This window comes from Danio aesculapii, chromosome 17 (genome assembly GCF_903798145.1).
Source record: "Danio aesculapii chromosome 17, fDanAes4.1, whole genome shotgun sequence".
In the NCBI taxonomy this organism is placed as follows: Eukaryota; Metazoa; Chordata; class Actinopteri; order Cypriniformes; family Danionidae; genus Danio; species Danio aesculapii.
The window spans coordinates 27,413,452-27,426,766 of record NC_079451.1 but is presented as its reverse complement, the minus strand read 5'-3'; the positions used below and the strand labels follow the sequence as shown (position 1 = coordinate 27,426,766).

At 34.1% G+C, this 13,315-nt stretch overlaps 1 protein-coding gene across 1 annotated transcript in view; it reads right to left on the bottom strand.

Moving 5' to 3' along the window:
• The window catches only part of lck (LCK proto-oncogene, Src family tyrosine kinase), a 38,338-nt gene extending 25,802 nt beyond the window's left edge, over nucleotides 1-12,536 (bottom strand). Inside the window, exons 1-6 of the mRNA XM_056476953.1 lie at nucleotides 12,211-12,536; nucleotides 8,771-8,885; nucleotides 6,079-6,142; nucleotides 5,914-6,004; nucleotides 3,287-3,388; nucleotides 2,788-2,891 (exon numbers count right to left, since the gene is read on the bottom strand). Coding sequence (XP_056332928.1) covers nucleotides 2,788-2,891; nucleotides 3,287-3,388; nucleotides 5,914-6,004; nucleotides 6,079-6,142; nucleotides 8,771-8,869 — 460 coding nt within the window. The 5' untranslated portion in view covers nucleotides 8,870-8,885; nucleotides 12,211-12,536. The remainder of the gene's footprint in view (nucleotides 1-2,787; nucleotides 2,892-3,286; nucleotides 3,389-5,913; nucleotides 6,005-6,078; nucleotides 6,143-8,770; nucleotides 8,886-12,210) is intronic.
• Nucleotides 12,537-13,315: the final 779 nt, after the last annotated feature.

Genomic DNA, 13,315 nt, shown 5'->3' with positions numbered 1-13,315 from the left:
TTCATCTTAAAATATCTTAAAGGGGACCTATTATGCCCCTTTTTACAAGATGTAAAGGTGTCCCCAGAGCGTGTGTGAAGTTTCAGCCCAAAATAGCTCACAAATAATGTTTTATAACTCTTTGAAGCTGCCTCTTTTAGACTTTGATCCAAACTTTGCCATTTTGTTAACTGTTGCTTTAAATTCAAATGAGATTGTGCAAAGGGGTGGAGCTACAAAAGCCCAAGTATCACTATAGCAGCAGATTAAAGCTCTAATGGCAGATGGCTGCTTCTAACTTAGGGCTGTTTATGCTAATGAGGGAGAGATCATCATTAATAGGTGGGGCTACGGGCGAATTGGCCATCTGGCAATTCTGGCAAATGCTAAAAGGGCCGGACCAATTTTTAAATGTGGGCAAGTCAATTTTTTTTTTTTTTTTTCTTAATATGTATTGTTTTTACATGCAGGCAGCTTTTATCTCTTTCAAGATGTGAATATTATGATGATGATAAAAATAGTAATAATAATAATAGTAATAATAATGTTAAATGTTAAGCATTTAGCCCAATTGCCGATGGCCGGCTGGTTTCGAGAGGGGCTGACCCAATCAGAGGTTACGCTGACGTAATTAAAACCTGGCAAGAATGTCAAACAAACAGTAAGTGCAACACAAGCTAATTGTCGGTGCCGAAAAGCTCCAAGAAAGCAAAGAAGGGCTCTAAAATCAGACGCTGCCAAATGCATAAAATTAACAGAATAATTCTCAAAAGGTTTAAATTTGGCGGCTGCATCGGAGGACAGTAGTGAGGTAGAGGAGGTAAGAAGAAAACAGAAAATATACTTCTAAGTCATCATACTAAAATATACTAAGTCATTTTAACACCATTCACACTACTTCTGACAGTTGTTGACAGTAACCTACACTGTGCTTAACAGTAAGCTTAGCGTAGAACTCTTGTACATTTTAAAATGTCATTATCAGCAGATAACGTGGGATTTAGGATATACAGACTACTGTATGCCACTGTACTAGCAATATAGTCTAACACGCAAAAGAACCTATAGCTATAGCCATACTGTAGACATTTGTAGTGAACTCTGAATACATAGCTAGTCTTTAAAGTAAAACATTAAATACATGCAAAGGTTACAGTATGTAATTAATCCTTCGGTAGGGGCGCAGAGAATGACAACTCTGCAGAGAATGGCAAATATAGTTATCTGTGTATAAAAGTATGCTGAAGTGTTGCTAGTGCTGCATGTCCATTTGTGTGTAAAGGTGTGTGTGTGTGTGTTTGTGATTCACATTCATTCACAGGTGACTCCTGTCATAAGTAATAGCAGACAAACGACATAGACAGCACACGGACTCTACAAGATTCACTGATTATTTTTATTTAGTTTTTACTGTATGTATAAATTTGTTGTAATCAGGTTGTTTTTGTTCCAGTCACATATATTAAATGTTTACATATCTATTACATACAGTACTGCTTATATTAATTCACCATCTGTACACCAATATAAGTAATGAATGTGCGTGTCTGTGGGTGGGTCTGTGTCGGTGTGCGATTATGCTGGTGTGGCTACATTGCTAGGGCTAAATTTTGTCCCAGTCTGCCCCCTGGGTGGGGCTTTCCCCTTTTATGACATGTACAAAGGGAGAATGTCAATCAAAGTGTTTCTGCTGACTGTTTTTATCAAGTGTGATTATAAAAAAAATTTAATTAACACATTTTCACAATTAGAGGCTGGCTATATCCACACACTGTTGACATACAACTGTGTTTAAACCCCTTAAAAAGTGATTGTTGCACAATAATTCCTCATGAATACAAATCATTCATTAGTCTATGCTACATTCGCCCATTTTTAATGTGGAAGCAAAAACAGGCTGCTTTTGTGTTGTTGTCTCTTTACGTGCAAACAAGTTGCTGCTCTCCACCCTCTTTCCAGATAAGGGTTATAGTTTATAAGCGCACAAAAAACACGAGTTCAGGTAATGTTGCTTATGTCTAATATAAACAGTCGCATGTGTATCTGTATATTAGATCTGTAAAACAGCAATTCTTGGACATGGGATGGGTGTTAATTATTTACATTTGTAATATTGTGTCATACATTCCCAGAAGCAAGCTCAGGACTACAGTTGAGGCATTTGAGGGAGTTCAGATTCAGTACTTCTTTTTGGAATGTTCTTTGTGCTTTGTTTCTTACAAGTTATATGTGTTAAAAGCATAATACAACCCTTTACAAGTAATAAATTCATTAACTCACTCACTCACTTACATTTTAATGTCTTATGATTAACTTATTAATGCATTTAAATAATGTCTTTCTGATTTTAATTAAAATAAAATGCTAAAAACATAAAATCTAAGCTTCACAATCACATTTATTTTTATTTGACTTTAATAAATGTTGGTTATTTTTTTTAGATTACACAGTTCTACCATCAAATAAAATAAAAGTAACCTAAAGAAATTATGTGTGGTTAATATAAAAATAATAAGTCATATATTAATTAAGATATGATAATAACTAACATACAAAATGACATAATGCTAATGCATTAAATATAGCTGAGATATAGAATTCGGTATTGAATTGAACAAGCAAAAATAAAATGTTTATATCCTTAATAACCTGTCTAACTTGTTTATTTATTAATATTGCATAATTTTTTACCTATTTAAATCTAGAAAAATATCAAAGCCATAATGTGATAACTCTGTCAGATGTGCCCTTTATATAACTGTATGTTTTTAGATATTGCTATTGTTGTGGAGAGAAGTGCAAGGCTACCTGGCTGCGTCTCGCTCTCTCTGATGAGGAACGAGCCCTGTGTGTTTCCAGGAGCCAGTAACTGCCTCATGGCGTCATTCCTGGAGAGATTTTTAAAGAACCACCTGCGACACAACATTGTCATTTTATTAGGGTTTTCACTTCATTTGAGTTACAAAAATTCAGACTTGGTGCTTTTCAGTCCTCCCACGATTGGAAGAAAAACATTCACAGACTGGAACTTAACGCACAAATGTGGTGTCAGCAGCCACTGCAGTGGTTCAACATAGAGATGCTCAGAAACATGTGTAATTTGTGGGAGTATTTTTTTTTTCTTTACTGACTCCCTGATCATATGTCATAAACGGTAAGGGGTATCCTAAGTGAAACATTTCAGCCACAGAAGTGGGTGGTATTTCCCAGACGTCATTCTGATGATTTCATCTGCATAAATACATTTAATTGTGTGTATTTGTTTGGGTGTATGTGACTTTATGCGAGTGAGCGTTGCATTACTTACGGTTCTGTCTCCATGCTGTTCAGTTTTGCTACAAAATTCTTTGGTATGTAACCCTTCTGGCCGGTGAACAGAGACTCCGCCATGTACCATTCAGGATCATCACTAAGACACATGTGTTATATTTTAAACCAGGATAGTGCCTCTTCTTAAAACTGCACACAACATTAAAACAGACCTCTACCTAAAGTTGTGACTTTCAATTTAACTTTACCTTTATTTATTGAACCAGGTAAGTCAATTGAGAACCAGTTCTCATTTACAGTGACAACCTGGCCAAGAGGCAACATTAAAAGCAGATACGAAGCAGCAGGGACACAATACAATAACAATTTCATAAATGCAGATTAAAAACATATAAAACCAAGGAAAAACTAAAAACAAGCACAGTGATCTTGTACTATTGACTGGATTGAATTTATAAAGGATGGTACTGGAATGAAAGTGTTGAGCTTTAAGGTGACTGAAAAGAGTAGCGACCAAACGCAGATTTGGACATGTTTCCTGAATGTTATGAAGTGACTGTAAATATAGAGTTCTCCCATTAAAAGTTTTATAACTAAACAGAAACCAATGAATTTATTGATGCGATTGAAGAGAAGGCCAATTTAATATAGAATACTGTTGATAACTTCACAAAAGGGCTCTAAGTTGTGATGAATTGATTTGTATTTTGTGAGCTTTTCTTGCCAGCATGGCCACATTTTGTTCGAAGTTACACTGATGCCACTACTGATTTCCTGAACTGAAAGTGATGACATTCTGTTGCGTATGAGATTCATCTCAGAACACACAGACACATGCAAGAGATACAGCAAATGCAACACAATCTCACAGCATTTTTTTTATTTATTTGCTAATTTGTAAAATAGTTTCGTTTCCTCGTGAGATCAGGCTGGCAAATTCTATTCACTGCTGTCATTTATCTGAAATCCACTGAAAAGCATTTGAATTTGAGTTCTCCAATGCAAATGTTGTTTAAAGCCAGACAAAATAGTTCTGTCATTCTTCGCAACTCTGAGTTGAAACATTGTACATCATTGTGATTAACTGATTTTTTTGGTGGGTTTTTGTAGGGCCGGGCCGATAAACAATAATATATCGAATCACAGTAAAATTTGTCAATAACAATGATAAGCTCTGGACTATTGATCACATAGCACAGATATTGATCACACAGCAGAAATTTGTAGGAATCTAAAAGTGTGTTGATATTAGAGATGCACCGAATTTTCAGCCACCCAAAATTTATCAGCCGAAAATGTTATGCCGTTTAGTGGACCCTCTAATTTTTGTGGCTTCAGTCATTTTTGGGTTGCTCTTTTAAATCTTTAAGCATTACAACTGATATCGAAATATATCGTTATCGTTCAATATGGAAAATGATAATCAAGATTGCATTTTTGCCATTTCGCACAGCCCTGGGTTTTAGTGTAGTAACACTAACAGGAAGTATTCACAGAAATGTGGGATATTACACATCGGATTAACGTATTAAATACATCAAAAGAGTAATGAAATAGAACTACTGGATATTTTTGTCAAACCACAGTTTTTCTGGTATTTTGCATGTTTGTATTTGTAGTAAATTTCATAATAAATGTCAAAGAAACTATAAAGTTACGCTACTTGATAGTGAGGTCATTACTTGTAGTTATTGTAATCTACAAATTTAGATCAATTCACATACCTGCTAACTTGAGCTACTGTCAGATATAAATCTCCAAAAAATGTTGTAATATAATTCTTATTACAAGTGTTCTGGTGCAAAGTCTAAAACTTTTTCCTAAAATGAGCATTGTTCCTTGAGCATTTTATGTTCATGTTCAGTTATTTCAGCAATGAGGCAATGAAATAAGTGTTTTATTAACTATAAAATGGATTTATTGATACATCTTTAAAGTTTTAGTTTAAAAATGAACCCACGTGTTTGGGTTTGTTTATATTTTAAGTTTGGCTTGAGACAACCTAAATTTATAGTGTTGCTTTTCATTTTAAGGGTTTTCATCTTTAAATGATGTACTATCATGTATTATTCACCGTAAAAGTGAATTTATTGGACCTACACACAGGAGCCGGTAACACTTTATTTTGATGGTCCATTTGAGTATTAGTAGACTGTCTGTTTAATATCTGTTGATACTGCTCCTTTAACAGACATTTAACTGACAATAAGAAACTTTGCAAGTACATGTCAACTTACACTAGCCCTAACCTCAACCTAACAGTCTTCTTATAATCTAATGAGAATAAGTTGGCATGTAGATGCAATGTAACCTAATTCAACAAACGGACCATAAAAATAAAGTGTGACCCAGGAGCCCAAGAAAAATCTATTTATATGGCAGATGAGATTTTTGCATCTGAACTCAGGTGTTGCTACTGCTATACACTTAAAAAAAAGTAAATGTTCAAACTACATATTTAAAATAAGTTGAAAAACATATTTCTTTTGTGTTTTTGGGAACATCTGAATTATTTTATGTTTAATCTACTAACATTTGTTAAAACAATTAAGTTGACCTATTCAATTTGTGTTAGGACAACATGAAATACTTGTTTTGAACCCAGCAATTTTACAATGCATGCAGGTTACAATGTCAGCCTGATGTAGCATCAATCTTGCTTACCAGTTTAGGATTTTCATCTTCTCCCCTTTCTCAAACCCCAGGTCATCACTGTGGGCTGGATCATATTTGTATATGGCCACTACCAGGTTCTCTGCAAAACACAGAAGATAAGACTTTGATATGCCAAGCCCCATTTAACAGCATATCTGTGGGAAATCAGCTCACCTGGAAGAGGAGATGATGGTGGAGGTGTGTATTGAGATGGATATGGAATCAGAGGATCAAAGTTCTGTGTGAGAAAACATAGAAAACGGTGTCAAAACCCCAAACAAATATGGTGACTGTAAATCACACAGCATTTAGCTGAGGGTAGCAGTTATGAGTATTTGGTTATGGCTAGCAATATCTCTTTATGAAATCAAAACCTCAATATATGGCCTCTTTAATCCATGTTAATAACGTCATAAACAGCACAAAGCCACTTCCCTAAACAGGGTGGAGCTCTTCTTATTTTCTTCTTTCACAAGCAATAATGAAAGAACCACCAAAGTGCGAGTAAACATTCAACCACTCTGATTATGCCATAAACAGCATCTGTTGTTCTCTTTATTTCCTAAATTACTTTAATAAAAGCAAATCACTAGGAAATGTGTTTCAAATTTAGCTAGAGATTTAAGTACCAAATTGATTACCAACACAAAGTCTCATTTCCTTTAAGTTATGTAACCTTTAGTGGGTTGACCTGTCTGAAGAAATGGGTCAGTGGTGGAAACTGACATTATTTGTAATTAGTTAATTTAATCTTTGTCTTTAACAGGAACGTGCAGCCAAATTGTGTTTAGATTATCAAATGCTTGAAAAGATTTTTAAATTGAAGCACAAATATGGACAAACCCCACCACTGAGGTTTACATGTTTTTTATGAATTAAATTTTCAACACTGCTTAAGCTAAACTGTAGGGTTTGTCCATATTTTAACCTCATTTAAACTGAAACAACATGGCATCTGTTTTTAGTATCGTGTTAAGAAACAAACTGAGGTTGTGCTGTTTTTAACACATCAGTGTGAGGTCAGTGGTCATCCACATTTAGCTGATGGCTGAGATTATCGGTTTGCTTTAACATACATCCAAATTGATGATATGTTTCAACACAACTTTATGAAAAATATAAATTTTGACCTTAAAAATGTAATTAAGAATGTTAACCCTTTTATTTGGGTTTGTCCATATTGTAACTGTTGCTTTTCATTTTAAAGGTTTTCATCTTCATTCCTTTCTCACACCTAACGTCATTTAGCACTATCATAAATTATTTTCAACTAACTAAACAAAGTTAAACGTCAAGCGATTTCAGACAGAGTGATTTCCTGCAATAACACATGCTGGGTTATGAAAAAAATAGATTTGGGTAAGATAAAAATCTAAAAATAATAACCTAAATTTACATTTTTGTTTATATTTAACCCCAACTAGTCTTGAAAGCACCCAAATTTTTTCGAGCGCACATTCCATTTCGATTTCATCTGATCATTTTTCAAAAAACGCTTTGTGTAGCACTTTGTGAGAGATCATTGTGTTTTGCCTTGTGTTATAAACCACAGACATTTGTAATGCATTTAGTTTAGAGAATGACTCCACCACTTCCTTTTGCTTGCTTCTCCTTTAAACACTTCTGTCACTTTCACACATTACTGCCTGCCATTTCTCAACTGCCTCACGAACAGAAAACTAACACATTTTATAAAGTTGGAGATGATCATTTTCAGCTTCACCGTGTGAATTATACAGTGCGTCCATTGATGATCCTCTGTGTTGGGAAAAGTTACTTCCATAAGTAATATATTACGTGTTAAGCCCAGCCGAGATGGAAAAAAACACAACAATAACACATTACTTAAAAGGACGTTAAGATGACGTTACTTAAAAAAAAGTCACTGAAGATTGTAATATGTTACATTTAAAAGTCACTTTCCCCAACAATGATGATCCTACAGGAATTTTGAGGGGGCGCAATGATCCTTGTCCATCAACCCAATATCTTGTCACATCCCTAGCACAGTTGGCTAACCATTAGCTACCTTAATTAGCCTACATCAACCTAAGAGATTTTCAAATGTATTTGTGAATTGTAGAAAATAATGAAAACACTTGTGTGGTATGTTCTATCACCAGTTCCGATGCTTCGAACTGACTGCTATGTGTACTAGTGAGCCTAATGCGACTTCTTTGCACTAGTCATGGGTTTAGCACACTTGGCTAGTTTATTGTTTCATTTTGAGGTGAAAAAAAAATACATAACATTTCCAGGGAAGTTATATACTCCCTTATTATAGGGCTGCTTGTATTTTAAATATATATTATATGTTGTAAATTATGATTAAGCTTCATGTTGCTTTAAGTGAATTATGAGAGTAGACTGCCAATAGATTTGCCGAAAATTTGCTCTAAGAATGAAATAATAATTATTTAAACCAGAATACAATAAGGTGACATTATTCCCCTCATCTAACACCATCTAAAGAAATCTTTAGCGTTAAAGAGTTTTAGCAAGAGTATTAAAAGTATAAGCAGATTAGCAGTATTATGGTTGCACTCAAAATGACTTCTGTATAGGTTTATATATACATATGATTGTTGTTTATAAACGTTTATGATCGAAATGGAGGTTTCAAAATGCTTAGAAGTAAAAAGGAGACAATTATATTGTAAAGCACTGTTTGATAAACATACTACTTTTCCGACTTTAAAAAAACAGCATGATAGAATATATACAGCTCATTCAGTCAGCGCTTTATTATTTATTCAGCCTTATTATTTAGAATGATTTGTTTCAGTCATTTTGAGTAAAGGTTTTCTAAACCGGAAGTGGAATTTAAACACAGTACACACACAAACACAGAAGCTCAAACACACACCTGACTGACTGGAGGCTTGGGGCAGTTACACTGGTCGCACCATTCATCTGGATGGTAGGAGAATTCATCATCAGGATCAAAAGAGCCGCAGTTCCCCATGTTTATGTCTCTCTCACTAAACAAAAAATGATCATATTTAGGAATTTTGTAGCATGTAAACAACTGAAAACCCCTAATCTAGGTCTTTATGACCACTGTTTTTTGTAATATTCTCTTTTGATTTTCATTCCAGTAGCTGCATACAATTATTTCTGTAAGATTTATCATACTGTAACTTTCCTATTATTATTTTAGTCCTATTTATAATAATTCAATTCAATTCACCTTTATTTGTATAGCGCTTTTACAATGTAGATTGTGTCAAAGCAGCTTCACATAGACGATCATAGTAAATTGAAACAGTGTCAGTCCAGGATAATAGGATGGTGTCGCTCTCACCTAACAAAAAAGACCATATTTAGAAATTTTCTAGCATGTAAACAACTGAAAACCCCTAGTCTAGGTCTTTGTGACCACTAATTATTTAGAAATATTCTCTTTTGATTTTCAATACAGTAGCTGCATTTAATTATTTCTGTAAGATTTATCATACTGTAACAAAGAGGGAATTAACGAAGCATATATTTTCTATTTTTTGAGAATAAAAAAGGAACCACAAACCACAAATATTTATTTTATATTTAACGTTCAATAAGAAACCGCAGGGTAGGAAAAACAGTTCAGGTCCAGATCTGTTAAAGGAGGTTAATCCTCTTTATGGATTCTAGACAAATTGTTTCCAACTCACACGCTGAGTTTCAGACGGTTATTTGAATGAATGAAAAGATTAGGGTTACACTAAACACGTGTATGTGTGTTTATTCTTGCTAAGATTTAGCTATTTTGTGTTATGAACATGAAACGTTCAAAAAACAACGTGGATAGTTTTTTGAACGTTCCATGTTCGTAACAAAATATGTTTTTTTAGTGTATGTCAAGTAATGCTTGTTTGTAATGCTGTAATGCTATTTTCTACAGCACACACGTGTAAACACACAAGTCCAAGCATTTAAATAGGCCAGAAGCAGATAAATAATCAGAGCTAATGTGCTAAGTCAATGTGTATGTCTCAGTGGGGTTTGGACTCGTGAGAAACTGTTGTCGGGTCAGGAAAAGCTGAACCTTCGGGTCAGTAAGAACACTGTGTGCCTCTGGGACTGTTTGGGAGAACAGCCTGAATCAAAGCAGGATCTCCAAACAGAGACAAGACTTTCCACTGACCTCCTGACCCTATCGGTAACAGTGCAAATTCATCTCTGGAGATGCACGACAAGGTCAGATGCTTTTGGTTCCGATGAAATATGCAGCACAGTTAATGTTTGCATGACATGGGAGATCTTTTTCATCACTTACTGGAAATAATTTAGTGCTTGTTTTGTCTTCCACACCGTGAAAAATCATGTGAATGTGTATTTTAACAGAAATTGTCTGTAGCTCATGATTTAACTGTATTTATTTGTGCTTTTGAATTGCATCTTATGCAATGCTCCGTCAACTTTTGATGTTGAAAATCGCACCGTAAAGAAATATGTCACGGCAATCAAATGTTTTCATGTCAGTTGAAATAACTTTATTTAATAAATAAATAATAATAATATTTCAACTTAATTTTTTAAGTTATGCAAGATTTAATTTGATGTTTTAAGTGAGTTTAATGTCAGTTTAAGTAAATTCGATTCAACTTTTAAAAAATAAGGAAGCAAGTTCTTTTTTTAAAATGCAAACTCTGCAGTTTAACAAATCGACTCTCCTTGATATTATTAGAGTTTGATATGACACTTTTTTTCTGGATTGATCAATACACAAAGATCATGTAATTAACTTCCGGTACATTTTCAGAGTTTACATTTAAAAAAAACTCTTTTTTTTCTAAATGTCTTTTGTTACGCAGGAGAAAGTAAGTCATATAGGGTGTATTATTGATGGCAGATGGTTCCGTGCTCCTTCAGGCCTCTGTTTTCTCCTGTTACAGGGAAAGTGTTTCTGTAGTTTTGAAATGAAGGCAAACAGATCGAATGCCTCTGAAATCCCACTGACAGAATCACAGGATTTTCATGTATTGCTGTGCGCTGTCTCAACATAATGCTGGCGAGCATACAGAGGCCAAAAGGTTGAGACACGAGGGATAAACTTGACTGATTCACACCAAACAATCAGAGCCAAGCCAGTACTTGGAATTTATATATATATATATATATATATATATATATATATATATATATATATATATATATATATATATATATATATATATATATATATATTTATATAATTTATATATATATATATATATATAAATATATGTAATATATATATATATGTGTATGTGTGTGTGTGTGTGTGTGTGTATATATATATGTATATGTATATATATATATATATATATATATATATATATATATATATATATATGTATGTATATGTGTGTGTATATATATATATATATATATATATACAGTATATAAAATTGTATTAATTTTTTTATTTTGTTTTTATGTTTTGATGTTTTTTTTGATGTTAGGATTTTCCTGCACCAAAAAAAGACTGTTTATGCCTGAAGCTTACCCTAAAAATAAATAAAGAGTAATATCACATTAATAAATTAACATATTGTGAAGGAATGATTTGGATTATAAATAGAGTGAGTCTGAAAACAATTAAATCAATTAAGTATTTGGCAGCTGCTACAAAAATCTTATCTATAGGGATTTTCTTCAAAAAAAATCCCTGTATCAAAAAATCCCACCAGTGTTAATCTATCAACACTTCTCTGTGACTGAAGAAGAAAACGTTTCCTTTTTATTGATTTAGTATTGAGTATTTGAGTATTTAAACAGCATCAATCTGAAACATTGTTATAGTAGGCCTAATGAAGATATAGATTTAAAAATGTGAAAGTTTCTTGACTGATCTTACAGTTGAACGAAACAATGTTGAACAAATCAAAACAATAAAACAAATGAATAAAACAAATGTAACACATTTTGATCGTTAAGCAGACAGTAGCATAATAGTGCTCTAGACATTTTACTTTGAACATTGAAGAAATTCAAATTGAAATGATTTCAAGACGAACACACTCAGTTTGACTTCTACATCACATAAATGATTGTAATATTCGACCGATTTGGAAAATTGTACATAATATTCACATATAAAGCAATTTTTAAGTAATTTTTATCATGTCTGTTTTAGATTGTTTAACATTTTTAGATTTCATTTATTTTTATCAATGTATTTAATCTCAAACAGTCTCAGGCTTTAATTTATAAAGTCTCAACCCATACAACAGTGATTTATTTACAAAATATACCATCTGAGAATACTTTAAAAGTGTTCTCATAACATCTACTTATCAAAATGAAGTCAAGAAAAGTTAGCTCCCAGCTAATAAAACCTACCGTATTTTTGTCGGCAGTAGACACAGATATCAATGCTGGGCCACTTCAGCAGACGTAACCTTCACATAACCGTTATCTTTCTACTAACAACACATTTCACCTGAAATTACAGACAAACCATCGAGATCTTCTTCAGCGTTTGTCAAAGACATGTGCTGCCAAATTGTAAAGATGTGGACGTCACATCACAGTTTTACTTCCCACATTAACAGACGCACTTGATTTACAAAGGCATCTCTCTCTCACACACTCATGCGCACACACGCATACACCACAGCGGTGCAGAGCAAGCTGATGATAGAGCTTCCTGTCGTTGAGGTGTTTGAGCTGATATTTAACATTTTTTTCAGCAGGTGCTCGTCGCTCTGAGCAGCTGCTGTCACTGGGGTGAAGGATTCTGGGTCAGGACTCCAATTGTCACCTGGTTTTGTGGCGCCATGATGTCAAAGAATGGAAATTTTTAACGGCACTCATGGGTTTTTGGCCTGCGCTTGTACTGAAAAGATCTACAATACCTCCCATATGAATAATCATTTACACTTATGCATTTGGCAGGTGCTTTTATCCTTGCATTGCATTGTGGATGCACATTTTTTTTATCAGTTCTTGATTTCCATGGGAGTCAACCTCACAACATTGGTATTGTTAACGCCATGCTCTACCAATTGAGCTACAGGAAGGCTTTCATGTGTATCATGCATTGCTATTTCATCTTAGATTTGTCTGTTCTGCTTTTTTCAGACAAAGTTGATGTTGTGTCAAAGTGCAGAACTCTCCAGCTGCATCATTTCTAAGATAGACTGATGTTTTTTTAAGCAGCTACTTGGATATAATGAAGACATCTCATGCCTCTCTTCATTATCTCTCTACTTGTCGCTCTCTCTGAGCAAACCGCATACTTTTGTTGTGGCATCAGGCTGCAGATACTGCACGCAGTTGCAGGAAGTTGCAGCCCAAACATTCAAAGGAAATGAGGTACATTCTTCACTTTTCGAATGCAGGAACGCTCGTCTTAATTTAGACACTCGGGCCCGTCATTTGAGTTTATTTTTGGTTTGTGTCATCCAACACTCTTCGGACTTCACCTCTTCATGTGGTGAGTCTG